Here is a 23,941-nt window from a genome sequence, read left to right as displayed (position 1 = left end):
TTGTACCCCATACTCATTCACATAGGGTGGGAGGCCGGTATCCGGGGCCCCCTTCTTAAAGGGGGCTCCCGGATTCCGATAAGCCCCCCGCCCGCAGACCCCGACAACCAACGGCCAGGGTTGTCGGGAAGAGGCCCTTGTCCTCATCAACATGGGGACAAGGTGCTTTGGGGTGGGGGGGCCGCGCGGCCCCCCCTTCCCCAAGGCACCCCCCATGTTGAGGGCACGCGGCCTGGTACGGCTCAGGAGGGGGGGCGCGCTCGCTCGCCCCCCTTTCCTGACCGGCCGGGTAGCGTGCTCGGACAAGGGTCTGGTGTGGACTTGGGGGGAACCCCCACGCCGATTTTTTTCGGCGTTGGGGTTCCCCTTTAAGCCCATTCCAGGCGGCGGAGCCCGCGACGTCTCCTTCGCGGGCCCCGCCTACCTGTACACGCGCTCGAAATGGGCGGACTTTCCGAGCGGGAACAGTCCGCTCATTTCGAAAGTACAGCGGACAAGCCCACACACGGGCGGACTGTTCGCTCAAACACAGTTTCAGCGGACAGTTTTTCGGAATTTCCGAAAGACTTTGTCCGTCCAACTGTCCGCTGAAACTGTCCGCTGAAAGCCCACACACGAGCGGACTGTCCGCCCAAACACTGTTCAGCGGACAAGGTTGGGCGAACAGTCCGCCCGTGTGTACGCGGCCTTAAAGTTAAAGTACCCTGTAAATCCTACTTCTGGGTATCTTTATTATAATGTATGATATTATTTTACAGTTCTGTCTTTAAAATCTGCAAAAGTGTTTGTTTGTGTCTTTAATTATTTTTTTTATTTTTTTTCCTTTGTTTCCTTTTAGCTGGTCTTCTATATTTATCACTGCATATTTTTTACACGTTACATATTAACTAAATTGCACTCCACCCTTTTTTTTCTTTTAAGGTTTTTACTCGATAAATTTAAACAATAATCAGCCAACTAACTGATGATTTTTATTACTCAGGTTTTATAATAGGGCCAGCAGTTTGTGAAGCCCTTTACAACATGAGGGCAGAAAGTACAGTTACAATACAATTCAATACAGGGGAATCGGAGGGCCTGCTCATTAGAGCTTACAATCTAGAAGAGAGGGTCAAGTGATGCAAAAGGTAATAACTGTTGGGGGTGAGCTGATGGAGAAAATGAAAATACAGTTGTTGGGTGTGGGTAGGGTAGGCTTCTCAGAAGAGAAGTTTAAAAGGATTGTCTAAAAGCCAATAGAGTAGGAGATAATCATACAGGTTGGGATAAAGAGTTCCATAGGATTGGAGAGGCTCTGGAAAAGTCCTGGAAGCTAGCATGGGAGGAGGTGACATTGGAGCTAGAGAGCAGGAGGTCTTGAGAGAAACGAAGAGAACGCTTAGGTTGGTCTTTTGAGTGAGTTTTTTCAGTGATGTAGCTGGGGGCAGAGTTGTGGATGGCTTTGTAAGTTGTTAGTATTTTGAATTTAATTTTTTGGGTAAGCGGAAGCCAGTGGAGGGAATGATAGAAAGGAGTAGCAGACACAGAGTTATTTGGTAAGGTTTATGAGCCTGGCAGCAGCATTCATGATGGATTGAAGGGGAGATGGACTATATAGAGGTAAGCCAATGAGGAGGGAGTTGCAATAGTCAAGGCAAGAAATGACCAGGGAGTGAATTAAGAGCTTTGTGGTATCATTGGTTAGAACAGGGCGGCAAGATTTGGACATGGGGCTGAAAGAAGAGTCCAGAACTACACCTAGGACCTTGGCATGTGGGGATGGGCTTATGGTTGTGCTATTGATTTTGACAGAGATCGGGGGAAGGGGCATGTGGTGGAGGAAAAATTATATGTTAGGTTTTGGATAGACTGAGTTTGAGGAAGTGGTGTGACATCCAGACTGATATATCTCTTAGTAAATTAGTGATACATGAGGAGAGGGAGGAAGTCGGCTGAGGGGCAGAGAAATAGATTTGTGTGTCATCAGTGTAGAGATGGTTATTGGAAGCCATGGGAGGCTATCAGCTGACCCAGGGAGGAGGTGTAGATTGAAAATCAGAGAGGTCCAAGAACAGAACCTTGGGGGTGGGGGGGGGGGGCCCCAACAGAGAAAGAAAGAGGAAGTAGAATTGTAAGTAACGCTAAAGGTGCGATTGAGGAAGATTGTTATGTAAAAAAAAATGTGGGCGTGGCTTAAATGGGGTGTGGTTTAATAGAGTCCGAGATTACTTGCATAGTGCAGAATGCAGTCATGTTAAATAGGGAATGTACAGTGCAGCGTTTACGGCGGTGGGTATTATGTGCAGAAGATAGTATGGAGGTGGGTAGTTTGTGCAGGAGAGGTGTGTAGCGTGTACAGCGGTGGGTAGTATGTGCAGGATGGTGTCAGTAGGGCAGTTCTTTGTTTATTTTTATTTTTTAAATTTTTTGTTTTTTAGTAATTTTTTCCCCATTTTTTCTAAATGCTTTTTGGAAGCCACTGGATGGTGTTAGTAGAGCAATGGACAGTGCCAGATTTTTTTTTTTTTTTTTTTTTTTTTTTTTATTTTTAAAATGATTTTTTTTTTTTTTTTTTTCAGAATGATTGGGAGGGGTGGGGGGTAATGGACAGTGTCAGAAGAGCAGTGGACAGGGTTTATTTATTTTTTTGTTTTTATAATTTTTTTTTTTATTTACAATTTTGTTGTTTATTTTTTTAAATACACTTTTCACAGTGCTTCTAGGGAAGAGGGTGGGGATGGAGGTATGTGGCAGTGGACAGTGTCAGTAAGGCAGTGGATGATGTCAGTAGTTTTTTATTTATTTTTTTTACATTTATTTTTCACAATACTTTTTGGGGGGAGGGGGTTGGGGCAGTGGAAAGTGTTGGTAGGGAAGGGGGGGTGTTTTCAGTAGTTAATTTTATATAGTCTTTTTACAATTTAAAGCGGAGGTCCACCCTGAAGTGGACCTTCCACTCATTGGAACCCTCCCCCCCTCCGGCGCCACAATTGGCACCTTTCAGGGGGGAGGGGGGTGCAGGTACCTGTACAGTACAGGTATCTGCACCCACTTTCGGCGTAGATTCTGCAGAAGGTACGCCCCTTTCCGCAGAATCTACGCCCCTTTCCGAAGGTCCCCCGCTGCCTGCTGGGAAACACACGGATCCCAGAGACAGCGGGGACCATCCTTATTGCGCAGCGTGACTCGCGCATGCGCAGTGGGGAACCGGGAAATGAAGCCGAAAGGCTCCACTGCCTGATTCCCATACCCAAGATGGCGGCGGCAGCACCCGAGAGACGATCGAGAGATCGGCTTCGGGTGCCGACACCGCGAACGCGCTGGGCGGGTAAGTGTCATTATTTTAAAAGTCAGCAGCTGCAGTATTTGTAGCTGCTGGCTTTTAAAAAAAAAAAAACGGAGGACTCCCGGCGGACTCCCGCTTTAATGTTTCATAATTTATTTTTTTTGTTTTTTTACAATAAATTTTTTTTAATGTTTATTGCATTTTTTTTTTTTAATCAGCCCTATCTAAAAGGTGAGATATCAGGGGTCTAAATAGACCCCTGACATCTCCCCTTTTAGACAGAGAAAGGGACTAAGGACAGAGATTCTCTAGTCCCCCTTTCTCAGCATTGAAGCTATATGAACAGGAGACAGCGGCTCCTGTCCATTCATAAACTGAAGCAGAGTAACACACAGTTTTCTTGTTCAGTTTTCACAGGACGCAGGAGCAATCGTTAGCATACTGTGTCCATTTCAGAAAAGGAAGGGGAGGGTAAATTACATATTTACCAGTCCCTTCCCCCACTCTCCAACCGGACACCTTCCCCGCAGCCGGCGGGAGAGGAGGGAAGCAGGAGGAGGATGGGGCCAGAGGAGTGGCTGGAGGAGGACAGCCAGAGGAGCACACAGGAAATGCTGGGAATGACCGGGGGCAGGCCGGAAAGCTGTGAGCACTGATCTCCATGTATAGCTTTTTAGCAGACAGTCACGGGAGGGAGAGGAGGCCAAGCAGCCGACGGCTAAAAAGCTATACAGGGAAATCAGTGCTTACAGCTGTCCCTCCCGCAGCTCCGATCATCCCCGGCTGTGAACCCACTGCCGCCCGGGATTCGCAGGGCACTTGCGGGTGTCGGAGCCACAGCCCAAATGCGGGAGATTCCTGCACCTTACGGGAGACTTGGGATGTCTGGAGTTGCCAAAAGGGAGAGGTGCAAAACCCAAAGTGAGAGGAACCTTGGAGATCTGTAAATCCCGAACAGAACGTTTCCAGGCTCCCTTTGAGACACTCTGCTACAGTGTGTATAGGCATAGCCATGGGCGTTTTATTTGGCCGAATGACAAACCTGACTATGTTCTTGTGAAGAGCAGTGTGGTGTTAACCGCTCGAGGGGGCTGGGTTCACACTTATGCAATGCCAGACATCGTATGTGATTCGCACCGCATTGCTGTACACATCATATGTAATGTCTGTGCAATTCGAATTCAGCCATACAGTTTGTATGGGTAAAATCGCATGACATTCGCACCCAAATGGTGTAGCACCCTTTTGTTGTCGCACTGGAATTGGATTTCTGTGAACCAATTTGGGGGTGTTATTTACTTTATATTGACACCCGCAGCTGTTCCCAGAGAGCAGTGTAAACTCTCTGCGAGTCAGGTGTGATGCGGGAACCGTGACAGGAAACGCTGTGCTTCCCGCAAGGCACCAGTGTGAACCCTGCCGGAGTACCAGTCAGAGCGCTGATGAGACACTTGGTGTAAACTGGGCTCTGTGCAGCCCGTAAGAATGGCTCCCACAAAATTATAAGGTAATCAAAATGCGTATAATAATGAGGGGAAGAGATATTGCTATTTTTACATTTTATAGTAAAAAAACAAGATTTAAGGGTTAACGTACTAAAGATATTGAGTATCCTCATTCAAACTAAAGCTTTGATGTAAAAACCTAAAAAATACAGCGCTGTTCCTATGTAAACTTAATGTAAAGTAATAAAACAATAATTACAAAAAATTGTGAATTATAAACGCAGCAGCAGCTTTAACCATGAGATACCCACAATTCAAATAATTATTCCCAAATAAGCTGCGCTATACTGATCCGATAAGTGCTATGTGAAGCAAATAAGTGAATAGATAAAGCATGAAATCAAAAACTGCACATATTTCATTTGTAGAGAAATTAGTTTCACATCAGTTCTCATGTGTGTGTTTCAGTGAGTTTTTACAGCCTGTTAACATATGTGCGGGCTGGCCATCATACAATTTGAAAAAGAGTCCTGTGCGGTTTCAGTCTGATTCAGGTACACCCTCCATGCAGTCCTGACTCAGAGGAAGCGTTTTTGATTTGGCGATATCTGGTCTCTGAGATGGGATCAGTGTAGCTGGTAAGCGGCAGTAGTGTTGGTGGTGGAAGTCCTCTTTTTTCCTGCAAACTCTGATGACACTTTTCCTATATCGGTGTGGTGTGTTTAAAACACGTTGGAGATTACAAGCAAAACATTTTTTGTTGATGGGATGATGGACTAATATTTGAACATTAGTATATGCATTTCCCTGTCTGCACTTTGTTAATATTTTTGATTTCATGCTTTATCTATTCACTTATTTGCTTCACATAGCACTTATCGGATCAGTATAGCGCAGCTTATTTGGCAATAAAGCTTTGATGTGCCATTAAAATAAACCACAATTTCCTTTTCAAATTATTGGATCAATGAAGTAAATCCTGCTCAGTTTTTATTTAGATTCGGTTCGTACATTAGCCTCATAGTGTTTTTTTTTTCCCATACCATCTGAATAGAATTCTCACTTAGTGGCTTTTATAAGGACCTTATCTTACACTTTTTTTTTTTTTTTTTTTGTTCTTTTAGGTTGCCTTTGGATGAAAAAATTTACCAGAGAGATCTGGAAGTCGCTTTGGCATTGTCTGTACAGAAAACATCAGTGATTATAGAAAATGATGAAAATACTCCCAGAACCGGTATGCTTACTATGCGTTAATGGTCGTCTGTAGGACTAGTTTTTGTAGTTCTGCATGGAAAGGAGGTCCGACAGATATTGCTTTTAGTAGCCTTGTATCAGCGACGATATTAAGCATTTGCATGAGTACTGATGCACCGATAGTAAAACCGACACCTTCAGACTCGGTTCACAAATGTGCATGCCGGCTTGCAGTATGCGATTTCAGAGCCTGGTCCGGTGCGTTTTTGTTCAGAGGCTCAGGTGCGAGTCCAATGCGAATTGTAATTTGAGATTACAAATCGTACCTGAATCAGACTGAAACCGCACAGGACTCTTTTTCAAATTGTATGATGGCCAGCCCGCACATATGTTAACAGGCTGTAAAAACTCACTGAAACACACACATGAGAACTGATGTGAAACTAATTTCTCTACAAATGAAATATGTGCAGTTTTCCCATCAGTTATTGGTAATCGGTAATTACCTGGTCTTCAGAAACTGGTATCAGTGCATCCCCAGCTATTATATACCGTATATACTCGAGTATAAGCCGAGATTTTCAGCCTCTTTTTTTTTTTTTTTTAGGCTGAAAGTGCCCCCCTCGGCTTATACTCGAGTCACCGCCGTCTGTCTACCCGATCAGCGTGTCGAGCAGACAGACGGCGGCCATTCCCCTATTCAAAAGCCGCGCCTCCCTGTCTGTGATGGGCGGAACACTCAATTTCCCAGCAGTCAGTGGTCCGCCTATCACGGACATCCACTCATCCTCATACTACGGACGAGGATGAGAGGATGTCCGTGATAGGCGGAACACAGACTGCTGGGAAATTGAGTGTTCCGCCTATCACAGACGGAGGCGCGGCTTTTGAACAGTGGAATGGCCGCCGTCTGTCACAGACGAGAAGAGGTGCGGCGATCCTGGCATGGCCGCCGTATGTGCAGAAGGACACAGGCTCGGGACACAGGCAGGCTGGACACACAGGGCTGGACACAGGGATGGACAGGCATGTCTCACACTCGGCTTATACACGAGTCAATACGTTTTCCCATTTTTTTTTGTGGTAAATTAGGGGCCTCGGCTTATATTCGGATCGACCTATACTCAAGTATATACCGTACTGTATAACACGCACGTTTCAGGGGAAATTATTTTTTTTTTAAAATAAACAACTTTGAATTAAAATAAGGGTCGGTGCCCATCTTCAGCCTCCTCATCTCCCATCAATGCAAACTGAACAATGCCCATCTGCAGCACATCTTATCAATGCAGCCTGATTAATGCCCATTTTAAGCCTCAATGCTCATCTGCAGCCTCACCATCTTTCATCAATGCAGCCTGAACAGTGCAGGAAATCGCTGAGCCATTATCTCCTGTTTGCTTGGCTCTCACTCGGTAGACACACACACACACACACACACACACACACACACACACACTGTCCCACCTCCGCCATTGGCATTAGACCAGCACCTGTGATAGACCAAACACTGGACCAATGCCAGTGGTGGAAGTGGGACTGTGTGTGACGTGAGAGCCGTGTAAACAGGAGATGGTGGCTCAGCGAATTCCATCGATGCTCGTTCCCTTCAGAGGTACGCTATCTCATGATTTGCCCCCTATTTTCAGGGGAAAAAAGTGTGTGTTATATGCAAATTAAATACAGTAAATAAAATGTTGCAAACGCCTGAAGATTTCATGTGTGTTCCTTAGAAGAAGAAGAACTCCAAGAAATATATCCGTGTTTAGAATCTGCTGGTTTACTAATCGTTGCATATAGTGAGTTGTATGTCACATCCTGGATCTCTCTTTTATTCACATTTTACAATTTAGCAGAACACTGATGGCACAGCTTATACACCGATAAGAATGATACAGCTCTCCTACATAGCAGAAACGCTACTGCCCACTCCTCGTTTCTCCTGTCCTTTCACAGAATTCTTCATATTTTTTAATGAATTCATAAAATACAAAACATTCTGGGATTTGGAAAGAGGACAGGAGGGAGCTATATGGCTATAGATTTATATTAATTGCCAACATTCACAGCGCATACAGTAAATACATCAGTTAAGCCAACCTTGTAAAATATGTGCAGTGAAGAAAAAAATATTAACTAGTATAACAAAAAGTCTTAATTGTGATCCATTCAATGAACAACCATCCTCCAATAAAGTGCTTGGTGCTCCAAAATTCATAATAAAAGTGCTGAAGTGCTTCAGGTAAACATGCTGTGCAGTGTGGCACACACTCTTCTTGTTCCCTCACTCACTAGAAAAAAATGGACCCTCGGATTTTCAGTCTGGGGATAAGTCGCTTATATCTGGTGATAGGGGTGCCATAAATTCTTCTATGTTCTTATAAATCTCCAATCTGTTGCTTATATCAGCAGCTCAAATCTCCACCAGGCTCAACAGAAAGAGAGCGTTCTCATTGTGTATTACATTTTTTAAATGTATATTGGATCCATTAAAATAACACTTACAAAGTATCAGAGCAAACAGGCTCATCTGTGATAGTAGGGCTCTTCTGGGTTCACTGCTAGTCGGCGTGCGTTGCAACCAAAGTGACATCTTTGGTTATGCTACCAGAAATTGCCTCTCCCACAGGGCATCATCAAGGACGTAATTTACGGTCTCCTTGCTGCTCGATTTATGCACGAAGAGAGATACCTCCCCCTTGTGACTCAATTGAATTACATCACTTCCTATAGGGCAGTGATGGTGAACCTTTTTGAGCCAGAGTGCCTAAACTGAAATCAATAAGTCGGTTGATTGCTGGCCACAATTTGGCAGGAGCTACGCTCCTATGCCTAGGGTCCTTGTAGCTGGGATAGTGGCCGTCCCTCTGTTTCCTCTCCTTCACACAGGTAAGTTAATTGGCTTCTGTTCAAAATTGGCCCTAGTATATAAATGGGGACCTTGGAGTGTGGGCTCCTTAGGGGTAGAGACCAATGTAAGTGTGAAATGTACAGGGATAGGGACAATTGTAGACACTCACTCAGGTTGAACTAAATGGACTGGTGTCTTTATTCAACCTTTGTAACTATGTAACTATGTAACACCCTCCTGCCCTGTATCACCATCTGGGTCCACCAAGGCCACATATTTGATCTGCGGGATCATTGACCATCAGATGCCTGGTTGTTTGTATTAACGATTTGCTCCATCATTTTTGTAAGTACAACTTCTATTGCTGGTTTTTCTGTTTGATATAAGACATATGCTTTCTTTTTTTGATACACTGTTATAATATTCTACTATGTTACTAATATACTATATTTACATTATAGAATATTCATAACCCAATATGACATAAGCCTCTGAAGAAGGACTACAGTGTCTGGGTCTGTCAGGCCTCATCGTCAGTATGTGCATATGCTAGCCCCGAATTGCATTTAGGGAAGCTAATGTATAATTTGGGTACATTGTAACTTGATACTTTTTTTTATTTATTATTATTGCTTATGCAGTTTTACTGTATGTATACTAGTAAAGTTCATATTTTTACTGTATTACCTGGCCTGCCTGTAAAATCCGGAGGGGTTGTACCGTGCCTTGAGCATCAAGTCTCTTTTTCATTTGTTTCCATTCTATCAGACAGAACAGGTATTTTCATACACATCGCCAATTCCTTTTCTTTATTTAAATAAGTTTGTTTCTTTATCGTACATCACGGGAGACAGAGCACCATAGTAATCACTATATAGGCACCTTCAAGGTATGGACACTGGTATACCCAATACAGGAAGTTCACTCCCTATATAACCCCTCCTCCTACCAGGAGTACCTCCGTTTTTTTGGCCAGTGTCTAAGGTGTTGGTCACGAGTGAAGCAATGCTCTGGGGAGCTCCTGGTGGGATCCGTGCTGGATTTATACAACCTCCATAGACAGGATCCATCCAAGGTGCCACTAAGGCGATGGTGGATGGTACCCGAGCCTTGTATACGAAGCACGAGCTTTTGCCTGTAATGCCTCTCTTTGCAGGGCTGGACCCAGGGCTTTGGTCATGACACATTACCTAAAGTTTTTCCTGGCGGGTGCTAATACAGATCCAAAGGAGTGGAACCCCTATAAAAGGGACCCGGTCCTTGAAGGTTTGCCAACGCAGCCCGCCATGATGGGCGAAGTTTGGATCTGCCTGTTACAGCAGTATCCTGCAGCGAGGATAAGGTAAGGGAAGAAGCCTAGGAACTGTAAAAAGTCCCCCTATGGTTGTTCGTTCCATGAGTAAAATGTTGTCATGTCTTAAAGTCTCTACGAGAGGGAGTAAATGCACATACCTTGATACTTTGCTTTTCAGTCAGCTCAGTCCAGCTAAAAACAGCACGTGTGTGGTCTCAGCAGCTAGGGGGGATTTTTTTAATCCTAAACAAAAGGCATGTTGTTCTCCCCCCTGAGGGAACAATGGGGTCGGGAGGTACAACAGTTACAACGCCCTTCATTTAAGCGGACTCTTTCCCCTGCACCAGGGGCTTCCTCTAGGCAGTGGCGACGACCTCCGCCGCCAGACTCTAGAGGAAAACCTCAGGGTCAGGCCCAGGTACAAAAGAAGGCCTGGGGTCGGAAACCTGCAAAGCAGAGTTCTAAAGCCTCATTATGAAGGGGCACCCTCCCTCGCCAGAGTGGGGGAAGACTTCTGCAATACTCAGAAATCTGGCAAGAGGAAATTCAGGACAGATGGGTGATCTCCACGGTATCTCTAGGATACAAACTAGAATTTCTGGAGTTTTCACCATCTCGTCAAACGTTCCAGGGAAAAGACCATCTCTGTTTCGGGCACTAGACCGATTACTGGCTCAGGGGGTGTTCATAAAAATCCCCACAGAAGAGCAAGGTTTGGGGTTTTATTGAAACCTCTTTATGGTACCAAACCAAATAGAGAGGACAGACTCATGCTAGATCTAAAGAATCGAAATCAATTCCTGAAGAGCCGCTCCTTTCACATGGAGTCGATCAGGTCAGTGGTTTCTATCCTACAAGGCGAAGAACTTCTGGTGTCTATCAACATCAGGAATGCATATCTGAATGTCCCTATATTTCCTGCTCACCAAAGGTTTCTGCTGTTCAAGGTAGAACAGTAGCATTTTCAGTTAGTAGCCTTGCACTTCGGGCTAGCTACATTACCCCAAATGTTCACAAAAGTACTGGCCCCACCTCTAGCCAGATTAAGGGCACAGGGCATAACAGTCTTGGCGTACCTAGACGATTTATTGCTAATAGACCAGTCGGTGACTCGTTTGGAGCAAAGTGTACACATTACAACCAGTTATCTGGAAAGTCTGGGTTGGATTCTCAACCTAGAGAAGTCTTCCTTAAAACCGCTAAAAAGGCTGGAGTATTTGGGCCTGATCATAGACACTGCCCAGAAAAAGGTGTTCTTGCCTCAGGCAAAAATCAACTCCATAAGATAGCTGGTGCGGATGGTCAGGTTGAAAGGAGATCCCTCCATTCGCCTTTGCATGAGGTTGTTAGGAAAGATGGTGGCTTCATTCGAAGTGGTTCCCTCTGCACAGTTCCATTTGAGACTGTTGCAAAACAGTATCCTGTCTGCTTGGAACAAAAAGATCCAAACTTTAGACTTGCCAATGCAGCTGTCCCCAAGGGTGTCCCAAAGCCTCAGTTGATGGTTACTAACCCAGAATCTGCTGAAAGGAAAATCCTTCAGACCAGTTATCTGGAAAGTGGTAACGACAGATGGGGAGAGGTACTACAGAAGACAACTGTCCAGGGACAGTGGTCAAGAACCGAAAGAGCCTTGCCCATCAACATCCTAGAGATTCGGGCAGTGTGGCCCTGAAGGCCTGGACTTTCAGGTTTACGGATTGTCCTGTCAGGATCCAATCCGACAATGCCACAGCTGTGGCCTATATCAATCACCAAGGGGGCACCAGTAGTCTAGCAGCATAGACAGAAGTGAACCATATTCTAACTTGGGCAGAAATGAATGTTCCGTGCCTGTAGGCAGTCTTCATTTCAGGAGTAGAGAATTGGCAGGCAGACTACCTGAGCCGCCAGCAGTTATTCCCGGGGGAATGGTCCCTTCACCCCAACCTTTTTTTGTGCTCTTTGCCAAAGATGGGGGACTTTGGACATAGATCTTCTGGTGTCCAGATTCAACATGAAGTTAGTCAACTTTGTGTCCAGGACAAGGGATCCACTCGCATGCAGAACAGATGCACTGGTGACACTATGGGATCTGTTCTCTCTGATTTATGCATTCCCCTCTATTCAGTTGCTGCCACAACTTCTTTGCAGGATGAAGCTGGAAAGAAAGCGGGTAATTCTGGTAGCCCCAGCGTGGCCCAGAAGGTGATGGTATGCAGAAATCCTAAAGATGGCTGTGGAGGATCCATGGTCTCTTCCATTAAGGCCAGACCTAGTCTCACAGGAGCCGATGTTCCATCCTACCTTACGAACACTTAATTTAACAGCCTGGCTATTGAAACCCACATTCTGAAGAAACATGCGCTTTCCGGGTCAGTTATGTCTACCTTGGTTAATGCAAGGAAGCCAGCCTCCAGAACTATATATTATAGAGTCTGGAGGGCTTATGTTTCCTGGTGTGAATCCAAGGGTTGGCACCCTCGGAGGTATATCATAGGCAGAAGTGTTGCCTTTCTACAATTAGGGGTAGAGATGAATTTGGCCTTGAGTACTGTTAAGGGACAATTTTCAGCTTTATCGGTTTTATTTCAGACTGCTTGCTACACATTCTTTAGTCTGGGGTTTTATGCAGCGGGTTATGCAGATTCATCCGCCAGTTAAATCACCTTTGAGCCCTTGGGATTTGAACTTAGTTTTGTCAGTGTTCCAAAAACAGCCATTTGAACCGATACAGCATATTCCCTTAGTCCTTCTGACAAGTAAGTTGGTGTTCTTGGTTGCTGTATCCTCAGCAAGGAGGGTTTCGGAATTGGCTGCTCTTTCTTGTAAAGAGCCATGCTTGATTATTTGAGGACAGAGTGGTGTTGCGCCCTCGTCCGGGTTTTTTGCCAAAGGTGGTCTCAGGTTTCCACCTGAACCAAGATATTGTCCTACCATTGTTTTTTCCAAAACCATGTTCCAGGGAAGAGAAGTCACTACATTGTCTTGATGTAGTGAAAGCGGTCAAAGTCTATTTAAAGATGAGTGCTCAGATCCGGAAGACTGATGTCTTATTTATACTGCCAGAAGGTCCTAAGAAAGGTCAGGCAGCGTCTAAATCCACTGTCGCTAAGTAGATTCGGCAAGTTATAATTCAGACTTATGATTTAAGGGGTAAGATTGCCCCTTTTCAAGTCAAAGCGCACTCTACACGGGCAGTTAGTGCTTCTTGGGCAGTGCGTCACCAGGCCTCCATGGCTCAGATCAGTAAGGCCGCAACTTGGTCTTCAGTACATACATTCACAAAGTTTTATCAGGTGGATGTAAGAAGGCATGAGGATATCGCCTTTGGGCGCAGTGTTCTGCAGGCAGCAGTATAAGTCCAAGTCTGGGGGTGCCCTACGGGTTGTGTCTCCTTCCCCTCAAATAGCATTGCTATGGGACATCCCACATATGGATTACCGTGGTGCTCTGTGTCCTGTGATGTATGATCACGGGACACAGATGGCAAGTTTTTTTATAACGGCTTACCTGTAAAATCCTTTTTTTCGAGTACATCGTGGGACACGGAGGTCACGCCCCTCTTTTTGGGGTTTAACCACTTGGCTACTGGGCACTTAAACACCCCTCCTGCCCAGACCAATTTTCAGCTTTTGGTGCTCTCACACTTTGAATGACAATTACTGTCACTGTAACCAAATTTCATTTTTTTTTTAATTAATGTTTATTGAAGAAGAGAAGCATGTACAACAGCATATCAAGCAATACATAACCAATACCGGGGACAGTGTTATTACATCTTTAGGTACAATGGGTCAGAAAAATCCACTGCCCACGAGGCTCTAGCCCTCAGAGGCAGAGACCACCGCTGCTGGAACACGCAGCCTCCGCGGTAAAACAAATACACCCATCTCTTCCATTTTTAAGGAGAGAATACACTAAACAAAGAAAGAGAGTAAAGAAAAGGAAGAGAGAGATATAGAGAAATAAGGGGGGATGCGGGAGAGGGGAGGGGGGGGGGGGGAAGGAAGGCAGGTCTACCTCTGATAAACAATTTCCAAAATTACAGCAGAAACTTTAAGAACAAGAGATATGATCACATCACATTGGTTGAGACATTATAGCTGCATAGCTAGAGGAATATTTAAAGGCGACCCAACAGGTCCAGATCTTTGTCGCCAGCTCAGATTTACCCCGGAGAGAGAGAGTCATGTCCTCCATGTAATAGGTGGTATCCACGTTGAGTAACCAACGCCGGAGTGTGGGGATCTTCCTCAGTTTCCAGAACTGTGGGATGAGGGTTTTGGCGGCGTTTAGGAGGTGCGGTGTGATCGACCTTTTATAAGGGCCCGTTGGCTTCCCCGTGCAGTGGAAGAGGATCGTTAGGAACTTCCCAACCCTGGATCTCTTTAATCCAGTATAGAACCGCCAACCAAAATGGGTGGATCCTCGGGCAGTACTACCAAATATGAGCATGAGTCACTTCCTCCCCACACTCCCGCCAACACATTGGGGAGGACTGAGGAGAAAACCTGTGTAATACAACAGGTGTGTAGTGCCACCTGGTCAAAAGCTTATATGCCATTTCTGATGCTTTAGAGGATCCGGAGGATGTGTGAGCCAGGGTCAAGATTTGTGATGTCTGGGACGGTGATAGATCCGTATGCAGCTCCCTTTCCCAATACCGTAGGAACGTGGGAGTACCAGTAGAAGTGAGGGACAGCAGAGCCTGATAAAAGTATGAAACCGGCCTCTCAGTCGGGCTAAGGTCGGCAAATGCAGTTTCCACAGGAGTAAGCTCTGCCAGAGAGCGCAAGGGTTTTGGGAGCAAGCGAACAAAGTTCAACAGTTGATGATGTTTCCAGCGGTCCATATAGGATATGGGGGAACTACCCATGATGGAAGAAAGTGACAAAACGCCGGAGGGGCCGGCGAATTGATGTAGGTAGGCGCAATTGCCCAGCCGCCACGGATGAATCTGAGGGTCCATGTTACCTGGTGGGAAGAAATCATGACCCACCAAGGGCATCAGGGGGGAGTTATACAGCCAGCCATGCGACCTACAGATAGAGTCCCATACCATCAAGGATGAACGCGTTAGCGGTAACGTGGTAGGCAAAAGAGTCCGGAATTTCCTCGGGATCCACATCAGTGTGGAAGGTTCAGCGCCACAGAGGTCCGTTTCTAAATTTACCCAAAGTTTCGTGTCTTTGCAATATTTCAAATCTGAAAGCCTAGTCAGCACAATGGATCTATAATAAAGTTTAAAGTCTGGCACTGCTAAGCCACCCTTACATTTAGGGCGGGTGAGAAGGGATCTAGGCAGTCTGGGTCTTCTCCTATTCCAAATGTACCGATATACCAAAGACGACAAGATAGTAAAAAATCCCACCGGTATCCCAAACGGGACCATCTGAAGCAAGAAGAGCACCCTGGGCAGCAAATTCATCTTAACCAGCCCAATTCTGCCCAACCAAGAATGTCGTAGCTGGGACCATTTCTGGATATCCGACCTAAGTGTGTTGAGCAGGGGTAGGAAGTTAGCGCGGAAAAGGGACGATAGGGAGGGCGTAAGCTGAATGCCTAAATATTTCATGGAGTGCAATTGCCAAGTAAAGGGATAGTTCCGTTTCAGGTGAGACACTTGTCTGGCAGGGACAGAGATGTTTAACAGTTCCGATTTGGACATATTAATTTTAAAATTCGAGACCGAGCCATAGGCCGTAAACTCAGACATAAGGTTGGGGAGGGTGATCAACGGTTGTTGTACATAAAACAATATATCATCAGCGTAGGCCGCGTATTTGTGTTCCGTCCTACCTATCAACACGCCATGTATACTCGGGTTCCGCCTGATAAGGGAGAGAAAGGGTTCCAGGGAGATCGCAAATAAAATTGGCGAGAGCGGGCATCCCTGTCGGGTGCCATTGTATAAGGTGAAGGGGTCACTAAGGGTGCCATTAATCCGTATCTGAGCCGTAGGGCAGTGGTACAATGCCGATATCCTAGAGCGCAAAGAGGGACCAATGCCCAGGTGCGCCAGCGTCGCCATAAGGAAGTCCCAGTCCACCCTGTCAAACGCCTTCTCAGCATCCGTGGAGAGTAACAGGGTGGGCTGGGAAGTCCGCCGCACATACGCCATCAGTGAAAGCGTGCGGAGAGAATTATCCCGCGCCTCCCTCCCAGGGATGAATCCCGTCTGATCCCGTGAGATCCACTGTGGTATCAAGGGGATCAGCCTGTTCGCTATAGCTTTAGAGTAAATCTTCGCATCAATATTCAAGAGCGAGATAGGGCGGTAGCTCGCGCAGTCACTAGGGTCCTTGCCCGCCTTAGGCAATACAGTGATGTGGGCATGAGTGGTCTCCGGGCGAAGGTCCCCGCCGGTCACATTAGCATAATTGGTCAAGTAAGGGAGCAGTATGTCAGCGTACGCTCTATAATAAGACACCGTGAGGCCGTCTGGACCCGGGGCCTTACCACAAGCCATGCTTTTCATGGCGCCCAGAAGCTCCTCAGCCGTAAACTCACCCTCCAAAGAAGCCAAAACCTCCCCGGAGAGCGTCGGGAGGGCGGCACGGGCCAGATAGTCACTAATAAGGCGTCCCCGTGTATCTCTATCTTGAACGTCCCGGTGCACCTGATACAGACGCTGATAAAAGTCCCTGAATGTCCGGGCTATTCGGGGGTTATCAAACACAAGGTCTCCCGAGGGGGTTTTAACTTTAGCAATAAACGCCGCATTTTTACGCTGTCGCACCGAGTTGGCCAACAACCGACTGGGTTTATCCCCCCACTCATAAAATCGGTGGGCTACTATCCGAGAGCGTCGCTTTTGGTCCAAATGAAGGAGGGACTTCAAGGTCTCCCGCTTCTCCGTCAGGGCGTGGAAAAGGGCCGGAGTCTGGTTCAGTTTATGCTGGCGTTCTAAGTCCGTAATGTCACGCAACAAGGTAGACTGGTGTAGCATGCGCTCCCTCTTTTTCCTAGAGCCCAATTCCATGAACTTACCCCTAATAAACACCTTGTGGGCCTCCCATAACACGCCCGGCGAAATGTCAGGACTTACATTAGTCTTAAAATAAAACTCTAAATTGTCGCCCATCACCTTTTTATCTGCCTCCTCTGTTATCAAGTCCTCGTTCAATTTCCAGTTAGTGGATTTCAGGGGTATGGATTCTACTTTGAAGGTTAAGGAGATCGGTGCGTGATCGGACAGGGGGGAGGAGTCAATGCTTGACTTCACTATGAGCGGTAGGTGTTGGTGATCAATGAAACTTAGATCGATTCTAGAATATGTTTGGTGGACGGAGGAAAAATAGGTAAAGTCCCTTTCCCGCGGGTGATTAATTCTCCAGACATCCATCAACTGCAGGTCATGGAGCCGAGAGCGTATAAACCGCAACCCTCTGCTAGATAGCGAGGAACCACCCCTAGAGGTGTCTAAAGTAGGTTCCAGGGGAACATTAAAGTCGCCCGCCAGTAGGATGCATCCACGTGCAAAACTCCGCAGGGAGCTGAGTGTGGAGGCAAGAAAGCTCGCTTGATTCTTGTTAGGGGAATATAAAGTGGCCAGAGTACACTGCATGCTGCCCAGGGTGCCCCGGAGAAACAGAAAACGTCCCGCAGGATCACTCAACATTTCCTCAAATGTGAACGCGGTTCCCCTACGGATCCCAATGGCCACACCCTTTGCTTTAGGAATATCGGAGAGGCTGTAGTACCACATGGGGTACTTTGGTGAATGTAGTCTAACTAGGGTCGTCTGCGTGAGGTGGGTCTCCTGGAGGAAGACCACGTCCCCCCGCAAACGGTCCAGCTCCCTATATAAGTTATGTCTCTTCCCCGGGGCATGAAGGCCCCGTACATTAAAAGATAGAAGGTTCACAGTAGCCATGGGGTCACAAGAGGAGGAACCGCGAACACCATAACATTACCGATGCAGCACAGAGGCGGACCGCCGCTGGACAGGGGGAAGGGGAGCAGAAGAGGTGGAGGCAGCAGACAAGAGAGGCGAAAGAGAGAAGGAAAGGAGAAGGAAAGGAAACAAGAAAAGGAAAGACCCCACCGTAGTGGGAAAAACAAAAAGAACCAGAAAAAAAGCTGTCTGATAGCAGCTAGTAGTGCACGCATTTTCATGCCGTGTGCGAGCGGGGCACATGACCGCCACAGGGCCCCCGCGCCCCCCACCCCACCAGGGGCGCGGATGCCAGGGCCCCGCGCCGGGCAGCCCCCGCTCAAAAAAGGGGACGGGACTCGGGCAACCGGGCGCAAACCCCACCTTACAGGTCCGAAGCAGCGCCCCGCGGTCCGGTGCCGACACCTAAACACAAAAATATATAAATCAAATCATCCAATACATAAAACAGTAAAACGCCTGCCTAGAACAATATAAATCTGAAGCTAGTTCGGTAAAGCCCATAGGGGGGATACCGTAAGCCCACCATGTTCAAAGGGCAAGGGGAGGGAGAGAAAAAAGTGAAACGCAATTGAATGAATCATATGAGAACACAGGCAACACCAATAGAGGACTCAGAACAAAAAAGTAAAAATAGCAAGGTCCAGCCTCAGGCAGGGGCCCCCAAAGAGGCGCCAGGGTGCGAGCCACACGGCCATGGGTGATCCACCCACGGCCTCGCAAGTTCCAGTTGCCTTCAGAAGTGGCCGACGTCCACATACAGTCCTGGTAGGGAAACCCTCCCACCTCGATCAGGCGGCATATCCCCCAAGAGCAAGTAATCACCCAGAACAGGGAAGCAAGCTGTAGGGCATAGTGCCGGTTCAAGGGCGGTAATCAGGTGCAGAAGTGCGGTGGGCACGGCTCACTCTCTGCCAACCCTGGTCGGCCCCGGTGGGCAGGGGCGGAATGCCGTCCTGCCAGCCAGGCAGATCCGGGACAGCAACATTCACATCATTGCAGAATTTGGGCAGATCCTCCGGGAAGCGAAGTATTGCGGTTTTGCCATCCCTAGAAGCGATCAAGGCAGCAGGGAAGCCCCATTTATACTTAATGGACGCCGCCCGAAGCAGTTCCGTGAGAGGACGCAGAGCCCTGCGTCGATCCAAGGTTTCCTTTGCCAGATCCGGGAAGAAGGATAACAGTGCCCCATCAAAATCAAACGGTGTAGCTCCCCTAGCCTTCTGCATAATCAGCTCCTTGTCGGGGTAATGGTGGACCCGGCATATGACGTCCCGTGGGAGATCAGTAGTAAGGTTGCGGGGCCTGAGCGCCCTGTGCACCCGATCAATCTTCAAGGGAGCATCCGCAGCTCGACCCAAAAGACTGTTGAAAATGCCTCGGACGGACGGAAGGAGGTCATCGTCTGCGGTCGCTTCGGGAAGACCCGGGATCCGAGCGTTATTACGTCGGTTGCGATTATCTTGGTCTTCGAGCTTGTAGATGGTCGTACGATGCGAAATGGCAAGTTGACGTGTAGTCGCCTGCAAGGCCCGAATAGCGTTCGCATGACGGTCAAGACGTTGCTCCGATTCTTCGACTCGTACCAACACTTGAGAGAGATCCGATCGGACTGCGGAGACCTCCTTAATGACCCGCTCGAGGTTCAGCAGCATGGCGGCCAGGTCAGAAGTGGTAGGTAGGCCGCTCACCCTCGGCGCCGCGCCGGCGGTAGGATGCCGATCTGCTTCATCTCCCGAACCCGCCGAGGATTCGGGCGAGCGCGACCTCCGGTCCGGCCCATCGCGGGAGGCGAGGTCCACTCCACCACGCGGCTTGCGGCCTAGGTCGTCCTGCTCCTCCGCCTCGTCCGGTTCCACGGAGAGGAACCGTTTAATCGACCCTGTGGATGCACCTTTCTTGGGCAGAGACTTGCCCGTCCGCCGACCCATCTTCCAGGTAGGAAATTGAGGACTGAGTGGATGATTAATTGTAGTTTTATCGATGTCGGCCCCGGAGCTCACAGAGCACACGTCTGCTCTAGCACATCGCCAGGCCACGCCCCCAAATTTCATTTTTTGTCCTTTTTTTTACCCCACAGATAGAGCTTTCTTCTGGTGGTATTTGATCGCCCCTGGGTTTTTTATTTTTTGCGCTATAAATGAAAAAATAACGAAAATTTAGAAAAAAATAATAATTTTTCTTTGTTTCTGTGATAAAAGTTTGCAAATTATTAATTTTTCTTCATAAATTTTCTCCACAATTTATACTTCTACATATATTTGGTAAAAATAACCTAAATTAGTGGATATTTGGTCTTTGTAGAGTTAGAGAGAGTCTACAAGCTGTGGTGCGAATCGCACAAAATTGATCACATCTGATACTGGTGGCCTATCTAATTTCTTGTGACCCGAACAAGCCAGGAAAGTACAAATAGCCCCCAAATTACCCCTTTTGTTGAAAGTAGACATTCCAAGGTATTTAGTAAGAGGAACTTAGCTTTTAAGTTAACTTGAGCTTTTTGATGTTGTCATTTTTTTCCCCACAATTATTTGCAAATGAAGATTTTTTTATTTTATTTAAATTTTTTCCACAAAATTGTCATTGTAATAGGTTATTTCTCTCACGTGGCATGTGTATACCACAAATAATGCCCCAAAATAAATTCTGCTGCTCCTCCTGAGTATTACAATACCACATGTGTGGGACTTTTCCACAGCCTGACCACATAGAGAGGCCCAACATGCAGGGAGCGCCATCACGTGTTCTAGGAGGATAAATTACACATCTAACTTGACTACCTATTACGATTTTGAAGGCCCTGGAGCACCAGGACAATGACACGTGACACTGATGACAGATGGCACTAATATGTGGCACTGATGACAGATGGCACTAATATGTTGCACTGATGACACGTGACACTGATGACAGATGGCATGTGACACTGACAGGTGGCACTGGGACAGATGTCACTGATACGTGGCACTGATGACTGGCACTAATATGTGGCACTGATGTGGCACTGGGGACAGATGGCACTGATGACAGGTGGCAGTGGGTGGCAGATGGCACTGACAGGTGGCAGTGGGGACAGATGGGCACTGTATTATTATTATTATTTTTTTACACTGATCGCTGCATCTCTGCAACGGTTCATCTCTCCCTCTTCACACGCTGTCTGTGTGAGGAGGGAAAGCCGGCGATGAGAGATGATCTCATACAGCCGCTGGCTGTACCACAGGAGAGCGGCAACAAGTGCTTCTCACCATGTGAGGGAGCTCGCATGAATGTGAGAAGTACTTGCGGGGGGAAGCCGAGACAGCCAGCGAGGGACCCCAGAAGACCAGGTTCGGGGCCACTCTGTGCAAAACGAGCTGCACAGTGGAGGTAAGTATAACATGATAGGTTAATTATTATTATTATTTTTTTTAAATAAACAAACAAACCCTTTAAGTATATTGCTTTGCTACAAAAACTAAGGTACTCCTGGTAGAAGGAGGGGTTATATAGGAAGTGAACTTCCTGTATTTGGTATACCAGTGTCTATCACCTGAAGGTGCCTATATACCCACATAGTGATTACTATGATGCCCTGTGTCCCATGATGTACTCCAGGAAAAGTATTTTACAGGTAAGCTGTTATAAAACATCCTATTTTTGTGTTGTAAAGTGCCAAGATGGCAATTAGCAAGAGAGGGGGGCTGAGCAAAAGTGTGTGAGAGAGCAAGAGGGGGGGACAGAGGGTGAGCGGGGTGCGAGAGATGCTGAGAGAGAGGTGGGGGGTGTGAGAGGGAGAAGGAGGGGGTTGAGAGAGAGAGAGGGCAGTATGAGAGTGGAGCTGAGAGAGAGGGGAGACAGAGGGGGAAGGGGACAGAGAGAGGTGTGTGAGAAAGAGAAGGCACAGAGAGAGGGGTGTGAGAGAGAGGGAAGGGGACAGAGTGAGGGGGGGCAGAGAGAGAGGGGTGTGAGAGCATGAAGGGGACAGAGAGAGAGAGAGGGTACTGAAAAAATAGGGGGGCTTAGAGTAGAGAGAACCCTCTATCTCTGTCCTATTCTGCAGTCCCTGCTCTGCCTCCCTGCCCCAATCTTTGTCTGCAGGTAGCCATTGTATAATTGTGCCCAGTACCTGTCTCTGTCCTTGATCCAAGAGAGCTCTCTGCTCTGTTCCATCCAGGGGCTCCCTCACAGTCTGCGCCTCCCACTTGCCCTCGTCTTCTGGGCCCACAGTCGGACTGTTCTCCAGGCCTCACTGTTGAAGAGGAGGTTAGAGGAGTCCAGGCTCCAGAAGGTGCCTGGGATGCTGTGCCCCTCTTCAGCCGTCAAGTAAGCGGTGAAGCTCTTATCGAAACACAACACCCCCCCCCCCCCCCCCCCTCCTGCTCTCTGGCCTGTAGCCTTCCGCACAGAGGCTGCGGGGCCACCCACTCACTTGTGCAGATAGTTTCCTGCAACTCGCCCCCGCTTGCTGTTCACCTCTCCCCACGTGAACCTAGACCCTCTCGCATGCCTCTCTGCGTGCCAGCTGTGGCACACCTGCCATAAGTTTGCCATCACTGCTATAGGGTGTATCGGCTTCATTTCTAAGTTAACAATCACTTCCTCCACCCAAGGTGACCAATAATCAGGGCTAGATTACACCATTTCCTTAGGTGTCTCAGCTTCAATCCTGTATTATTACCATCACTTCCTCTACTCACACAGCTCATAGATGACCAACTATCCATTTTCCGAGCATATTGGCAGCCATATGTACAATATATAAAAAAAGACTATGTCTAATAGCTGCATGGGATTCCAATTGATTTATTAATCAACAATATAATTTGGATTCTATATACATGTAGAATCCCTTGCAGATTAGATAGAGGCTTTTTCATATATTTTCCATATTGCTGCCAATATGCTGGGAATTTGGATAGTTGGTTATCTATGAGCTGTGTGAGTAGAAGTGATAGTATTAATACAGGATTGAAGCCGAGACATCTAAGGAAATTATGTAATCTAGCCCTGATTATTGGTTACCTTGGGCGGAGTAAGTAACTAGTGTTAATTAAGTCAATAAACCCTGTAGGAAGTGATCTAAATTGAGTCACGAGAAGGAGGTATCTCCTCATGTATAAATCAAGCAGCTAGGAGACCAGAAATTTATGTCCTTGATGACGCCCTGTGGGAGGGGTGAAACACGCTGATGCAATTTCCTGTTTCCTAACCAACTGTGTCCCTTCCGCTGTCCATGGAACGCACGCCGTAGACATAGTTGTGGCGAACCCGGGGAGCCAACTATAACAGATAAGCCTGTTTGTTCTGATACTCTGTAGTGTTATTTTAATTGCGCCAATACATTTTTAAAAAGTTAATACACAATGAGAACGCTCTCTTTCTGTTGAGCCTGGTGGAGATTTGAGCTGCTGATAGAAGCAGCAGATTGGAGATTTATAAGAACAGAGAAGAATTTATGGCACCCCTATCACCAGATATAAGCGACTCTGACCCCTAGACTGAAAAGCTGAGGGTCCATTTTTTTCTGGTGAGTGAGGGAACAGGAAGGGTGTGTGCCACACTGCACAACATGTTTACCTGGAGCACTTTCATTATGAATTTTGGCGCACAGAGCACTTTATTGGAGGATTGTTGTCCATTGAATGGATCATAATTAAGACTTTTTGTTATAATACTAGTTGGACTATAATAGTTTCTCTTTCGTTCATTGACAGACGCAGCATCTTCATCTTGACCTTCGGGTTATATTGCCCCTTCAGGAGAGGACTAGGCAGAAAGTGTTAAAAACAGCAACACTTGCACAGTACAAGCAACGCCCAGGGGGCGGTCCTACTGTCTATAACCCCTCACACTGTATCCAGCAGCTCCTTTTTTTTCTGCCTAGTGTAGAAGGACCTGGCTCCCGATGGGACCATTGGTCCTGGGAATTTTTTTATTTTTTTCTGCATTGTAGATCACAAGAATCAAAAATCAACAGCCGGGCTGGGTGACAGGCTGCATAATAAAGATCCTTGTAGTCTCCCCAGCCTGG

The 23,941-nt window shown here is 47.0% G+C and overlaps 1 protein-coding gene across 6 annotated transcripts in view; it reads left to right on the top strand.

Annotated features, from left to right (window-relative positions):
* Window positions 1–23,941, top strand: part of RAD51AP1 (RAD51 associated protein 1) — a 67,986-nt gene that overhangs the window by 23,110 nt on the left and 20,935 nt on the right. For all 6 annotated transcript variants that reach the window (XR_013270355.1, XM_077469417.1, XM_077469419.1 and 3 more), the window contains exon 4: window positions 5,835–5,944. Coding sequence is in view for 5 of the 6 variants with exons in the window: in XM_077469417.1 (XP_077325543.1) it covers window positions 5,835–5,944 (110 nt within the window). In the remaining variant the exon portion in view is untranslated. The remainder of the gene's footprint in view (window positions 1–5,834; window positions 5,945–23,941) is intronic.

The sequence above is a fragment of the Lithobates pipiens genome, unplaced genomic scaffold (genome assembly GCF_037356315.1).
Source record: "Lithobates pipiens isolate NorthernLeopardFrog02 unplaced genomic scaffold, aLitPip1_a1.2 Scaffold_8, whole genome shotgun sequence".
Lineage (NCBI taxonomy): Eukaryota > Metazoa > Chordata > Amphibia > Anura > Ranidae > Lithobates > Lithobates pipiens.
Note: the sequence above shows the minus strand (reverse complement) of the source record. Positions and strands in the feature narration are given on the sequence as shown.